Source organism: Ochlerotatus camptorhynchus, unplaced genomic scaffold (assembly GCF_037179485.1).
Source record: "Ochlerotatus camptorhynchus isolate MF236.1 unplaced genomic scaffold, CSIRO-AGI_Acam_v1.1 ptg000268l, whole genome shotgun sequence".
In the NCBI taxonomy this organism is placed as follows: domain Eukaryota; kingdom Metazoa; phylum Arthropoda; class Insecta; order Diptera; family Culicidae; genus Ochlerotatus; species Ochlerotatus camptorhynchus.
In genome coordinates, this window is record NW_027040758.1 from 2,027,874 (window position 1) to 2,042,922 (window position 15,049).

Genomic DNA, 15,049 nt, shown 5'->3' on the forward strand with positions numbered 1-15,049 from the left:
AACATTTTACGATTTTAAAGCTTTATTCGAACGAAACTCAACAAACGTTTGGGTCATTTGAAGATTTTGCCTCCGTACTTTTCCCTACACATCTCAACAGTGGTGTAGGTAAGAAGCAATCGGCGTTCTATTGCGGTGTAGTGTTCTTTGGTCAGCAGAGGATGAAGGAGATCAATTTCGCTTAATGCCTGCAGGGTTTCCGATAGGGCTCCGCCAGAAAACGTCTGCAGTCGCTCCCACGTGGTTCGACGGATCCTAGAATATTTCCGTTTGGTTAAGCGATCAACGAGGAAAACGGTAGTTTAAGACTTACATGCAGCACTGGTACAGTGGTGCCAGTATGTCAAAATGATCCTTGAATGGATTACCGAATCCTTTTCCGTTATCCACCAGCAGAACGCGATCGTCTCTGGTTTCGTAGTGATGGCGATCGCCGTTTTGAATGAGAAAATCGAAAATGGCTACATCGATCAGGTCCAACAGTCTATCTAGTGGCAGTTTTTCCTTAACTTTACTACAGTACCCATCGGATATCTCCCATTCGGCTTGCACTCCATCCCGATAGGTTCGTTGCCATGGGGAGCGGTACTTGGAAAACTTCCCCGGTACCATGAGGAGCATAGCTCCTTCCAGCATTTCCGTTTCCGGATCATCACAGACAGCTTCGGTTTGCTTGCAGTAGTGGCACTTGCCATAAACGCACTGACGGGTGTCGTTTTCTAAAATAAGGACCAAATTTGCGTGAAGAATTCGGTTCGTAAAGACAGAGGAGACCTACTAGCCATGGTTGCCTTCAGCTCATCGTCCGCTAATCGGTAGATTTCCTGCAGCGAAACGCGCCGTCCAACGACGATCGGAGTCCAGCGTAGATTGAGTATGGCAGCTAGATGAAACGAAACAATTTCCGAATTGTGCCGGTCCTTTCCGGAGTACACTGTACCTTCGATAACGGTGTCCTTCCGGTACCAGCTTGGTTTGAACAGAACGGGCTGTTTGCCCGTCAGTTCCAGCAGCAGCTTCAGTTGCGTCCCCCGTGGGGTGTTCTTCGCGCTGACGATTGCCGTTTCCTGAAGCGCTCGGATGACCTTTCCGATCCGCTCGTCTTTCTGCGGGAAGATTTCGCTTGCGCGGGGCCACTGAAAGTGAACAGTCAGCGTATCATTGCTATTTAAGTGAATTCCTTCTGCTTTTCAGACAAAATTTCAGAACCTGGGCAAACTTTGATCTATATAATGTTTAGGTATTGAATAAAATAACAAATGTATTCATTCCACTTACCGCCCCGGCGGTCTTCCACACGCTCGATATGTTGTAGCTCTTCAGTCCAAACGATCGCAACAGCCCGCGCTTCACGGGATAATATCGGGGATTTCGATTCTTGAACACTGTCTTCAGCTTTGCCACCTGCGACTGGACCGCTTCCTGAACTCCATTGGCCCGATTCGGTCTCAAACCTTCCTGTTGTTCCTCCTGAACCAGCCGTAGCAGCGGTTCATTGCCATGCTTCCTGTGATGGCCATCCTTTTCTGATGGCGAAATCCTCCGGTTATCATCGTCCACCGCCGCCGTCGTCAGCGAGTTGATGAAGAAAAAATTGGCGACGAAGATGATCACCAGCAGTAGGAACAGCAACGCGACCACTACCAGGTACAGCTGTCGGCGCTTCGTCATCGGGTGCGGCACCGGCTCGGCTTCCTCCTCATTAGAGACTGTTTTTATGGGTTTAAATAAAAATAACACAGCTAACCCGCGAAGCGCGAGTACTAAATCGCGATTAATTTAGCTTATTTTGAACGCTCGGTCGCGGGCAGCGACAAAACGTAAATAAAGAGATAACACTGCGAGAAATATTGCTGAAAAATCCTTTGAACCAGCACGCAGCCAAATGCGATGTTTTCATGGACAACCACGTGCTTGTGCAAGAAGCGAACTAGGAACCACAACAAAAACTGCAAACATTGTTTTGGTTTATCGCCGGTATCATCATTCTTTAAAAAAAAAGTGAATTTCATGCAATTTTAGTGCTTTAAAATGTTACGAAATTCTGCAAAACTCACGGCAAATTTTGTGGGAAGGAGCAGCTTTCGTTCGCACCGCTGGCAGGTTCGACCATGTTCCTCCACCAGCAAAAGAATTGAATCCCCAGAGGAGCTGTTCGAGCAGCTCAAGGACAAAATTCGCTACAGTTCCTTCGTGGAAAACAACACTCTGAAGCTGGGCTACAGGAGGAACAAAATCATCGAGTCACGATTGGCCAAAGCTAAGCGGGATCACTTGACACATCAGATTCGGGCCCAGCCATTTCCGGTCGCACTGGAGCAGTTGTATGGCGAAAGGTTCCAAGATCCCTCGCCGGTGGATGCCGAGGAATCCGAAGAAGTAGTTGACTATTTTCCCTACCAGAAACTCGTGAGGAAGATTGAACGGGTGCCCCGGGATGAATCCTCCTCGGCGGAAGAAGCAGCACCGACAACCGGTGATTGGATGTCCGATTACGAGTATTATGAAGAGGATGAAAACGATGATCGAACGTCCTTCTATGGAACGCCAGATCCGACCCAACCAGTTTCTAAAATTCCTTGCGGTGGCTGTGGAGCATTGCTGCAATGCGCCGAACCAAGCATTCCCGGGTACCTGCCCAGTCAGCTGTTTAAGAATAAATCCAAGCAGCAGCTAATGACCACCATCTGCCAGAGGTGCCACTTTCTGAAGAACTACAACACCGCAATCAACATCACCGTTTCACCGGATGATTACGTCGAAATGATATCCTCCATCAAGGATACGAAGTCACTCGTCCTGTTGCTGGTTGGTTCCATTTTGCTAGGTCTGTTTCCAAAACAAAATGCTATTAATTTCTCTTCTAATCCCTTTCAGGTGGATCTCCTCGATTTCCCGTGCTCCATCTGGCCGGGTCTGTCGGAAATTCTTGGACCCAAACGATCGATAATCGTCGTCGGGAACAAAGTCGACCTTCTTCCACGGGACTGCCCTGGCTATCTGGACAACATTCAGAACAACCTGACCAAAACCTTCCTGGAGGCAGGCTTCACCAGAAATAACATCAAACACGTGTCGCTCATCTCGGCCACCACCGGTTATGGAGTCGAACAGCTGATCACCAAAATCCACAACGTCTGGGGAACACGTGGCGACGTCTATCTGGTAGGATGCACCAACGTCGGCAAGAGCTCCCTGTTCAACGCCCTTCTCCGGTCCGATCTGTGCAAAGTCAAAGCAACCGATCTAGTCCAACGAGCCACGGCTTGCCCTTGGCCCGGCACGACTCTCAAGATGCTAAAATTTCCCATCCTAAGACCTTCTGATTACAGGCTCTATCTTCGCTCGAAACGACTTCAGTCCGAACGCGTCATACTAACCGAAGAGGAAAAACTACGCAAGCATCAAGCCAGAAGCACCGGATCACCCGAATTCGCCACTCTAATTGGTCACATTGGTCAAACCTTCGCCGACGAAAAACCGGAAACGGCAGACAGTTTTTCCATCTCGCAAAGAGGATCTGGTCCGTCCCCCATCCTGACTCTTAATGAAAAAAGCGACGACTACATCAACAGCAAATGGTGCTACGACACGCCGGGAGTAGTCCAACCGGACCAAATCACAAACCTCCTCACCACCGACGAACTGCTTCTCACCATACCGAAGCAGATGATCCGTCCGAGAGCGTACCTCTTGAAGACGGGACTCACGCTGTTCCTAGCCGGTCTAGGGCGTCTGGACTACCTCGAAGGACCGGAATCGACTCGGGTTCTCCTGTACGCTTCCCCAAACCTCCCGACACTGATCTGCGACACCGTCCACGCCGAACACATCTACCAAAAACTTCTGGGAACGGAATACCTCCGGGTACCGCGAGCCGATCCGGAACGGCTAGCCAAGTGGCCCGCCCTGGAAGCCAGTCCGGATATTCTGCTCTACGGTGAGGAAAAGCACATTTCCGTAGCAGACGTGGTGCTGTCGTCAGCCGGGTGGATCGCAGTGAATCTACCGGATGGTGCAGAAGCGATTTTCCGCGCCTGGACTCCGGAAAAGCGGGGCATCTACGTGAGGCAACCGGCACTGTTGCCATTCGGTATGGCGCTGAAGGGCAAGAGGATACGGGGCAGTTTAGCCTATCGGGAAGGGGACGCATTTTTGAAGCAGTGAGCAGCAGTCAGAGTTATACATTGAAGGGTAGAATGTTAGCCGGTTTTCCGTTTGTGTTCCGAAAGTCCCTGTTGCGGATTGTGGATCGGGATTGATCGTATGCAGCAGTGGAAGCAGCGTTTGCGTCTTTGATCGGGGAGACTGCGAGGATTGGGATCACGGTAGGCAACGTGGCAGCAATGGTGGTGTTCGATGGTGATAAGTTTGGAGTCGTGTCTTGAAACACATTGCAGTTGTAAATAGAGTTTTTTGCAGACTACGTAACCAACTGAAGTCTGGTAGTTTGCTGACGCAAAATCCGCGGATTTTACGAAACCCTTTTTGCCTTCTGCGGAAATTTCTGTACAGTTGTCTCCCTCCTTTAGTTTAAAGAGCCTGGGAGGCTCTTTACTTTAGTTGAAGCACGTTACAAGTTGTAAAGGGGTATACCAACTAGATCTCTTCGAATACTGGATATTCATAAATTCTGGGACGATGGCATTATAGTATATATATGGAAGCCTTTGATCTCTTCGGTCTGATTCTGCCTATCGCTGCCAGCGCACTTTATACAGTCGTTCCGGACCAGTAGTTGGATTTAGAGAGAGAAACTTTCCAGCCTGATCAGGTAGACCACAATTGAAAAATATGCTTTACTTGATGATTGTTCGAATTTCAACGGTATCGCCATGACCACACAATATTTGTCCATTTAACCGCTGGGTGTCGCTAGTGTCTTCGTTAAACGAACGACGCAGCTAAAGTTCCGTCGATAAGTGAAGGTCGCAACTCAAAAATAATGTATAACTTTTGGGGATCGATAGATAGAGCTTTGGAATGTTCTACAAAGTTGTCAAATTATCAATTATCTACCTAATAGTAACATTATTCACGCTTCCGGATTTTTAAATTCCACGACTTCCGGTGTGTGGAAAACTGTCAAACACCCTGAATGGACAGTAGCGCAGAGTAAATTTTAACTTTAACTGAACTTCTGACTAACTTTTATTTGAAGTACGTAATACACTTTGTTTATGCTAATGGAAAACCAGCAACACTGTAACGAGAGAAAAATCAGAATAAGACGAGCTTTTTTTTATCGACGGAAGTCCTTTGTTTTCGTTCTCGGAAGTTAGCCAAACCATTCATTTTTTCTTGCCGGAAAAGCTTGAGCTATCGTTGGACACACCCAACAATATGTGTATTTTCGGAACGGGGACAATGTGCAGAGGTCGGAAATTGATGTTTGATGTCATTTTGAAGTCCAATATGGCAGCTTCCGGTTTTCTTAAATGCTAGATAACACCTTCTGGTTTGTGGAAAATTGTAAAAATACACAACAATATGGATATGTTCAGAACGGGGACAACGTGTAGAGGCCGAATATCAATGTTTAACGTTCAATACAAGATGGCGGCTTTCGGTTTTCTAAAATCCAAAATAACTATCAAATGACGATCAATATGGTTAATTTCGGAGCGGGGACAACGTCGGAAATCGATGTTAGACGCCATTTTGGAATTAATGATGGCGACTGCCGATTTGTGAAAAACTTTGAGAACGACGTACAGAGGCCAGAAATCGATGTTTGACGCCATCCTGGATTCCAAGATAACGACTTCCGGTTATAGAGGAAACTATTAAATACCCATCAATATGCACGGAGAATGAGAACGACCCAAATTTGAGTTTAGTTCACTCATAATCGCCAAAAGGGCAGGAACTCAGCGATGAGTAAATTTGCCTCATGTTTTTCCAGGATTTTCTAGGGAAAAATTCCCGAATTTGAGAAAAGTAAAGATTGGATTCACTCAGTCTATTGGTACTACTCCGAGACTGAATAAAATTTTCGTTAATTTCCTCATTTTCCGGCAGATTTTCCACAGGAAATTATGAGACAAATTTACTCATCGCTGAGTTCCTGCCCTTTTGGCGATGACGTGCAAATGGCGACATCCGGTTTTCTGAAATCAACGATGGCGACTTCTCTGAGTATTTTTTTAAACCCAACAGCATGGATATTTTTGGACCGGAGAAGACGTGTATTGACGCACGGAAATTTATGCTTGACTCCATTTTGGGATCCAAAATGGCAACTTTCGACTCTAAAAAAACAGTTAACTATGCTACAATATGGGTATTTTTGGAACTGGGATGACGTGTAGACGTCGGAAATCGTTGATTGCCTCCATTTTGAAATCCAATATAGCGACTTTCGGTTCTAGCAAAACTTTCAAATACGAAATGACCGAGGGGGGCGACTCTATCTACGATGCAGGAAATATTGTGTTTTGCTGTGGCTAGCTGCGCGTACGCTGAGTAGATAGAAAGAAGATTTATCACGATTTTGGAGATTTCCTGCAAAAAGATGATGCGCGATGCAAGTAGATGCGAGAAATGGAAGAAGGTTTTTCGAAGATTTATTCGCTAGTGTGAGATTTTTTGAACATCTAGAATTGAGATTTAGATGTGTCGCCCCCCTCGGAAATGACAATTTGACGGAAATTCAGGGAAGTTCCATGAACTTCAGGAAAGCGAGAACTTCAATGAGAACTCCTGGGTTGTTCTGAATTTTCATAGAAGTTCCGAGAACTATAGGGAAGTTGCAGAATTTCAAAGAAATGCCGAATATTGAATTGGTCTAAGAATTTCAGGGAGCTTAAGGCGAGGCTTTAGTGGTGTTTCGAGTAAAATTTTGAAACTGCAGGTTAGCATTTTACCAAATTCAATTTCCTTCTAAGAACTGACTTAACGTTCTAGGTACTTCCCTTAGTTCCCGCAATTTTGCAGAAGTATTCGATTGATAGCTTCGAAAACTCCTTTTAAGTTCTTTGAAAATCCTGGTCGTATTTTAAAACTTTAAGAGTTGTTTTAACGTCCCTGAAGTTCTCAGAAATTTCCACTGATGTGTCCGTAACTTACCTCAAGTTTTCATGACATTCCTCAAATATACGGAACTTCCATGAAGCTCATGGAACTTTTCTAATATTTTCGATATTTCCCTAAAGTTCTAGGCATAAAATTGAATTATCGAAACTTCACTGAAAATCTAAGAATAAATAGCCGAGGAGTTCTCGGGACTTCCCTAAAAATCTTGAAATAGTTCAAGAATTCTTGGACCATCCCAAAAGTACTCGGACTGCAAAACAATCTAGAAATTCGACAGCTTCCCAGAAATTCTGAGAACTTTTCAAAAAAATCCAAGAACTTCCGACAAATTCCACAAACCCCCAAGAAATTCCTAAAAATTTCCCAAACATTCCGAGAAATTCCCAGAATTACCGAGAAAATCCGAGAACTTCTCAAAAATTCCAAAAATATTAGAGAATTTTTCAGAAGTTCCGGCAACTACCCAGACGTTCTGGGAACTGCACAGAAGTTCCGGGAACTTCCCATAAATTTCGAGATCTTTGCAGAAGATCCAACAACTTTTCAGAAGTTCTGTTTACGTTTAACAAATTCTGAGTATTACTAGATCTAGATCTTGGAACGTCCCATAAATTCCGACAGTTTCCCAGAAGACCCTCGAACTTATATACGTTGTGCCCGCGGGCCACGGACACAACGTATACTTCATTTAATTTAACATAGCATCTGCAAAATTAGACGAGTTCATGTTCCCCCGGATACAATATATATTCGTTGTGAGTCAGGTAAGACAGTAGCAGATCAGAGAACTTCTCCGAAATTCCAAGAACTATCCAAAAAAAATCCGATAATTTCCCAGAGGATCTCTGAAATTCTAAAAGCTTCGTAGAAGATCCGTATACTTCCCGGCAATTCTGAGAGCTTTCCAAAACTTTAGAGAAGATATCAGAACTTCCCAAACATTCCGAGAGCTTTCCAGAAGTCCCGTAAACTTTCCAGATAATTCAAGACGTTCACAGAAATTCCGAGAACTTCCCAGAGATACGAGGACTTCCCAAAAATTTCGAAAACTTACCATCAGTTCCGAGAGTTTTCCAACTCTTAAAAGATTTGTGAATTCCCCAGATGATCTGAGGAATTCCAAAATATTCGAGAACTGCCCAAAATTTTGGATAGTTTCTTACAAGATGTGTGCTCTTCGAAGAACAACCCACAATTTCTGTGAGCTTCCAAGAACTGGTCATAAAGATTCCACACTGAAAAAAGTTTTCACATAGTTTCTATTAGGAACGTGTGGTAGATAGAGTTGGTGTGGAATAATAATAATGAAATAAATAAAAACTTGAGAGGTGAGTCAAGTAATGAAACACTCAATTTGAGTTAAACTAAATTAGAGTGGAGCGTGGCAGAAGTGATAATAGAGAGATGCGAACAAAATCTCATGCTTAAGTGAGGGGAAATTCTGACACAGCACAGAGGTATAAAAACGAGCTACCTAAGCTCTTAGAGGTCATGAATTCTCTCTAGTTTCGTTCGTTCGTTCGCAAGTCGAATTAGCTCCGCGTTGTGTAGTGACGCTCTCGCTGACCCAGCCATGGGTAAGAAATCGCGCGGTAACGCGAGTGCCGGTTTACCGGGAAAACAGACTCTCCCAGGAGACGGCGCGACCACCGAGCCAGCCCAGAAGAAGCAGAAGAAAACCCCATTGCCCATCCCGACAGGCGTTGCGGACCCGCAGCCGGGGCCTCCCGGAACTAAACGACCCAGACCTGAAGACAGCAGCGCCACCGTATCAGCAGCAAAAAAGCTGCTGAGCAACAATCCGTTCTCCGCCCTGCAGAGCGGAGCCCAGCCGCAGTCGGACCCTGAGACGGTGCCGAAAAAAGTTAAGTTGCCACCCTTCTATGTGAAGGGCTTCCCTCCCGGGCTATGGGAGCAGCTGGATTTCTACATTAAGCAGGGCCTTCGCTGCACCATTCAACGGTGCACGGAAGGCTACAAACTGATGGTCCCGGCCGAAAAACACTTCAACGCAGTTCAGGCCCTCTTGGACAGAATGAAGCTGGAGTACTTCTCCCACGACATCGAGGCCACCAAGCCGCTGAAAGTGGTGCTGCGCGGGCTCCACGACATGGACACCACCACCTTATTGGACGAGATTAAGGCGAACGGCCTCAAGCCGGTCGAAGTCCACAAGATGACCCGCAGCAAGGCCATCAAGTATCGTGACCAGCTCTACCTGGTCCATCTGGAGAAGAACACCACAACCGTGAAGGATCTCCAGTCGACACGCACACTGTTCCACATCGTAGTGAAGTGGGAGCGGTATAAACCCACCCACCGTGGCGTCACTCAGTGCTCGAACTGCCTATTGTTCGGGCACGGCACCAGGAATTGCCGCATGGCCAGCCGCTGCATCAAATGCGGCAAAAACCACAAGATCGACAACTGCGACAGCATCGAGGAAGCCACTCCCACATGCGCCAACTGCGGTGCCGCCCACAAGGCCACGAGTAAGGCCTGTCCGAAGCGGGCCGAATACGCCGAGATCCGGAAGAAGGCCTCGTCCAACAGCCAGCCCGGTCGCAAGAAGGTTCCAGAAAACAACGCGCAGAACTTTCCTCCGTTATCACCGGTCCAATCACGGCCAATTCCAGTGTTGCCGTCGCTCCCGCTCAACCAACAGTTGGCTGCCGCTGCAGTACCCGGTCAAGCCTCCGCGCCATCGACGGATCCCCCTGCTCCGGGATTGGCCGGTACAACCGGTGAAGCTACAGACGATTCTCCGCTGTCAACGGATGAGATCGTCACACTGTTGGCCCAGGCCATCATCATCAAGCGCACCTGCGCAACAAGAACACAACAGCTCCAAGCTATCATCTCCTTCGTCACTAATTATGGACCGTGAACCCATAAAGATCGCCAACTGGAACGCTCGCTCCGTAGGGGCGAAAAACATTGAGCTTGCAGACTTCCTCCGCAAGCACGACATCGACGTGGGCCTTCTCACCGAGACTCACCTCAAGACCGGTGACAGCTTCTGGCTGCCCGACCACAGCATTGTCCGGCTTGATCGCACCAGCTCCAGGGGGGGCGGTGTCGCGGTCATCATCAAGAAAGGCATCAAGTACTGCACCCTACCCCACTACCGCACTTCCATCATCGAGGCCGTTGGCGTAGAGGTGGAAACATCGACCGGAAACGTCCGGTTCATCGCCGCCTACTGCCCCCGGCAATGTACCGTTAGCAATGGTACAGCACAGCAGTTCAAGAACGACCTTGCCATCATAACCCACACCAATGCCCGCTTTGTAATCGGAGGGGACCTGAACGCCCGGCACGAGGCCTGGCGGAACAACCAGCAGAACCAGAACGGCCGCCTGCTATTCGACCATTCCCAGCATGGTCTCTATTCCGTCTGGTTTCCGGACGAACCAACCTTCACATCACCGACGGGCAACCCATCGACGCTGGACCTGTTCTTGGCAAACACCAGATTAGCCAAGCCGGTTGCCGTCAACGACCTGAGTTCGGACCACCAACCGGTGCTGACCGAGCTGGGCTACAACGTGGCCCCTGCACCGTGCCAGCGGAAGGACTACCATCGAGTCAACTGGGTCCAGTTTCGACGCGTGGTCGACCGCCACATCGACGACAACCCACCGCTCGACACAGTGGATGACATCGACCGGGCCCTGGAGGGTCTCCATCAAGCCATATCCGTGGCTGACGAAGAGTGCGTTCGACGAGTTCCTGTGAGGGGTAAGTTTCAAGCAATTGATTCCCACACCAAACTCTTGATTCGGCTCAGAAATGTTCGTAGACGCCAGTTTCAGCGGACTGGGGATCTGCAGCGTAAATACGAAATGGTCGATCTGAATCGGCAGATCGCTTCCAGAATGGTCTCAATCCGGAACGAGAGTTTCGGGCGGCTCGTTCAGAACCTGGACGACCGTTCCAGACCATTCTGGAAGGTTGCCAAGGTGCTGAAGTCTCACCCCAAGCCCATTCCACCACTTAGAGTCAATGACGAACGGCTTATCACCAACGAAGAGAAGGCCAATGCAATTGGGGAGCACATTGCCCAGTCGCATTTGCTTGGCTCTACAATCCCAAGTCCACTCGATAACCAGGTTGTGCAGTGCGTCCAGACGTTAGATGCCTCCCCTTGTGCCGTCCCTCCAGAAGAACGGATTACAGAGGAACAAATTTGCTCAGCGCTGAAACACAGTACGAACATGAAGGCTCCCGGGTTTGACGGAATATTCAACCTAGAGTTGAAAAATCTCAGCGCGAGGGTGCACTCGCTGCTGGCTGCCATCCTCAACAGATGCTTGGAGCTGCACTACTTTCCAAGCATCTGGAAGGTGGCAAAAATCATCCCGATCCGCAAACCTGGGAAAGACCCTTCACTACCGTCAAGCTACAGACCGATTAGCCTGCTCTCAGCGCTGAGCAAGCTGTTCGAAAAATTGATCCTCAGCCGACTAAACAAGTTTGTGGAGGAACATGACATTCTTCTTCCGGAACAGTTCGGGTTCCGTAAGGGGCATTCCACCAATCATCAGCTAGTGCGGGTGATGAATAACATCCGGAGTAACAAAGCTGTATCCAAGTCCACAGCCATGGCCTTGTTAGACGTCGAAAAGGCGTTTGACAATGTCTGGCACGACGGACTTATATACAAGCTTTGTAACTCCAACTTTCCACCATACCTTGTGAAAATCACCCGTAACTATCTCCATCAAAGGTCGTTCAGGGTGTCGTTGAATAGTTCCCTTTCGGGACAATTTCCGATCCCAGCAGGTGTTCCGCAAGGGAGTCTGCTGGGACCACTGCTTTACAGCATCTACACGTTGGACATCCCTCCTCTAGGAGACGGTTGCGTGTTCTTTCTGTTTGCAGATGACACCGCGATAGCTGTCAAGGGTAGGATGCCTCGTGAAATTACGAACAAGCTCCAACGATGCCTTGACACCTTTACTGATTATGCCACCACGTGGAAAATCAAAATCAACGCCTCGAAAACCCAAGCGATCATGTTCCTTCACAGACAATCATTAAAACTTAAACCGTCTCCCTCCTGTACCGTAATAATGGATGGTACAAGGGTCGAGTGGTCCACTGATGTTACTTATCTCGGGATGTTGTTCGATGAGAAGCTCCTGTTCCGCTCGCACATAGAGAAAACCCTAGTTAAGTGCTCCGCCTTGGTTAGGTGTTTGTATCCGCTCATTTGCCGCAGATCCCGCCTCTCAAGGCAAAACAAACTGGCTGTTTACAAACAGATCATAGCCCCCGCGATCTTCTATGCCGCCCCGGTGTGGGAATCGTGCGCTCAGACCCACAGGAACAAAATCCAGGTTGCACAGAATAGAGTGTTGAGGATGATCCTAGATCGTCCATTCGACACAAGAATAGCAGACCTCCATCAAGAGGCAGAAATTCCCAAAGTAGATTCCAAAATTGATGATATGACAACTAAATTTATTCAAAAATGCAATCTTTCTGAACATGCTTTAATAAGCAATTTGTACATAGTAGGTTAAGTGTATATAGTAGAGTAGGTTAGTTTTAAGCTGTAAATAGTAGTATTAAGTAGTTTCTCTTCAAATTCTAAAAACAAAACAAACCAATCCCACCAAGGTGGTCGACCGTGTACTAAGTCTAGGACTAATTCTGTAAAACAAATTTTGAATTTTGCCCATACCTAAAGATGAAGAAAGCAATTAAATCACTTAGTAAAAATTTATATGGTAATCGTCCAAGTTAAACTAAAATAAAGATCATTTAAACTAAAAAAAAAAAAACTCTTAGAGGTCATTCTTGTAACTAACTTTGGAAGCAACGGAGACCAAATAGCAGCAGTAGCAGGAGCATCAGCAGCAGGAGCAGCAGCTGTACTGGAAGCAGATCAGCCGAGATTCGTGTAGCCGTGACCGAGGCTGGAAACCTCGGTCCGGTCACGACAGAACGCACATAATATTTTTCCAATAACAAAATTAATGCTTTCTTGAAAGGAAAAAAGGGAGACTCCAAACGAAGTATATGGTTTAACAAGAAAAAACGGAGAAAGGTTTATTTAAACGTCTGTACTAGACGAAGTGCGATTGTGGAATGAACAGTTATTAATTTTTACAAACAGGTAACGGGTCGTTGCCAGGGAGGGCTTCCCAACAACGTAACAAGGGAAAGCGACGGCTGATTGCCTACTACGCCAACACCCCCTCTCAATCGGCCATTCCAAAGCCTTGGCACCTGGGGGGGACGTGCTGTCAAATCAGCCTACTGATCATCTTGTATGAAACTGGTTCCAAACGTAAACAAACGCTGTAGGTTTCTTATTACTTGTTTACGTTTGGAGCCAGTTATGCGAGGTAGGCGACGATTGTTCGTATTTGACAGCCACCTCCCCCCTTGCTTGGCACAGCTTCTTCATGCGCACCGCGTCCACCGGTTTGGTGAACAAATCCACCAGTTGCTTTTCGGTACTGATATACTTCACCGCTACACGTCCATTCGCAATGTGGTCCCGGATGAAGTGGTGCTTGATATCTATATGCTTGCTTCTCTTGCTTTCACAATTCTTCGCCATACCTATCGCTCCTTGATTGTCCTCAAATATTACGACCGGATCCGCAGGCCGCTTCAATTGAAGATCTTCCATCACTCCGGACAACCAGATCGCTTCCGAAACAGCAGAACTCAGCGACACATATTCCGCTTCACTCGAGGATGTAGCAACGGTAACCTGCTTTTTGCTCGACCACGATACAGGATTACCGAATACCGTGAACAGGTAGCCTCTGACTGACTTCTTGTTTTCCGCATCCGATGCCCAGTCGGCGTCAGCATATCCAACCAACGCTTCCGCTGATTCGTCGCGTACAAACTTCAGGTGCTTCGTTTTCGTCCCTTTCAAATACCGTACCATACGCTTGAGGCATTGCCAATGGTTAACTGTTGGGTTCTGTTGGTAACGGCCCAGGAATCCGACGGGGAAACACAAATCAGGCCTGGTGCACAGCATTACGTACATAATTGTGCCCAGCAGCTCGCGGTACGGTTCTTGGGTTGACTCACCATCACGGGAAACAACCAGGTTCTTCTCCATAGGCGTCTTGGTCGGGTTACAATCCGTCATTTTAAAGCGTATCAATATTTTTTTCGATATTCGTTTCTTGAGAGAGTTTCATGGAATTCGTCGCACGGTCGTATTCTAGTTTCATACCTAGGAAACGACTGATCTCACCACAGTCCGTCATCTTGAATGTCGAACTCAGGGCTTTCTTCAGATTCACAATCGTTTCAATCTTCCTCCCAGCGATGAGCAAATCGTCCACATACAGAATGATATAAATTTCGTCTCCTGGTACCACCCGCACGTAGAGGCAGTAGTCGTGCAGCGATCGACGAAATCCCAAACTCAGTAACCGATCGTTGAACTTTTCGTTCCAGCACCTTGGGGATTGCTTGAGGCCGTACAGGGACTTGAGTAAGCGGCACACTGTATTAGGGGACGCTGCAACACCGTCGGGAACCGCCATGTACAATTCCTCTTTCAGGTCGCCGTGCAAAAACGCCGTCTTGACGTCCATTTGATGGAAGTGGAAACACTGTTGCACTCCGACCGCGAGAACCGTCCTGATGGTGGCCAGTTTTGCAACAGGAGCGAATGTCTCCTTGTAATTGACTCCAGCCTTTTGCAGGAATCCTTTCACCACCAGTCTCGCCTTATGTTTGACCGCATTGCCGGCCGAATCGTCCTTCAGCCGAAACACCCATTTCGATTTCAGAGGCTTCACTCCCTTCGGACAGCTCGTAAGACGCCAGACCTTGTTCTCCTCCATGGAACGTAACTCATCTCGTACCGCAGCCATCCACATGGCTCGGTCAGCACGCAACGGCAGTTCATCAAACGATTCGGGTATATCTGCGGAAATCAATTCGCCAGAAATAGCTCTATAACCGATAAAGTAATCAAATAATTTACCGGGGAGCCTGCGCTCCCGTTCGCTATGCCTCGACGACAATT

The 15,049-nt window shown here is 47.5% G+C and overlaps 2 protein-coding genes across 2 annotated transcripts; one reads left to right on the top strand and one right to left on the bottom strand.

Annotated features, from left to right (window-relative positions):
- Positions 1–4: 4 nt before the first annotated feature.
- On the bottom strand, positions 5–1,787 carry LOC135705522 (glycosaminoglycan xylosylkinase homolog). The gene is made up of 4 exons (XM_065227298.1): positions 1,279–1,787; positions 779–1,136; positions 314–719; positions 5–255 (listed from the first exon to the last, which is right to left on the bottom strand). Exons 1-4 carry the CDS (start codon positions 1,669–1,671, stop codon positions 54–56), a joined length of 1,359 nt encoding a protein of 452 aa, XP_065083370.1. The 5' UTR covers positions 1,672–1,787; the 3' UTR covers positions 5–53.
- A 185-nt stretch (positions 1,788–1,972) lies between these two features.
- LOC135705580 (nitric oxide-associated protein 1) lies at positions 1,973–4,375 on the top strand. The gene is made up of 2 exons (XM_065227353.1): positions 1,973–2,808; positions 2,878–4,375. Exons 1-2 carry the CDS (start codon positions 2,032–2,034, stop codon positions 4,165–4,167), a joined length of 2,067 nt encoding a protein of 688 aa, XP_065083425.1. The 5' UTR covers positions 1,973–2,031; the 3' UTR covers positions 4,168–4,375.
- Positions 4,376–15,049: the final 10,674 nt, after the last annotated feature.

Excerpts from the sequence above, each read along its gene's own strand:
- LOC135705522 (XM_065227298.1), bottom strand. The coding sequence starts at position 1,671 with ATGACGAAGCGCCGACAGCTGTACCTGGTAGTGGTCGCGTTGCTGTTC. Across the intron at positions 720-778 it reads GCTGAAGGCAACCATGGCTA|AAAACGACACCCGTCAGTGC; the intron begins GTAGGTCTCCTC and ends TCCTTATTTTAG. Across the intron at positions 256-313 it reads CCACTGTACCAGTGCTGCAT|GATCCGTCGAACCACGTGGG; the intron begins GTAAGTCTTAAA and ends GAAATATTCTAG.
- LOC135705580 (XM_065227353.1), top strand. The coding sequence starts at position 2,032 with ATGTTACGAAATTCTGCAAAACTCACGGCAAATTTTGTGGGAAGGAGC. Across the intron at positions 2,809-2,877 it reads AGTCACTCGTCCTGTTGCTG|GTGGATCTCCTCGATTTCCC; the intron begins GTTGGTTCCATT and ends AATCCCTTTCAG.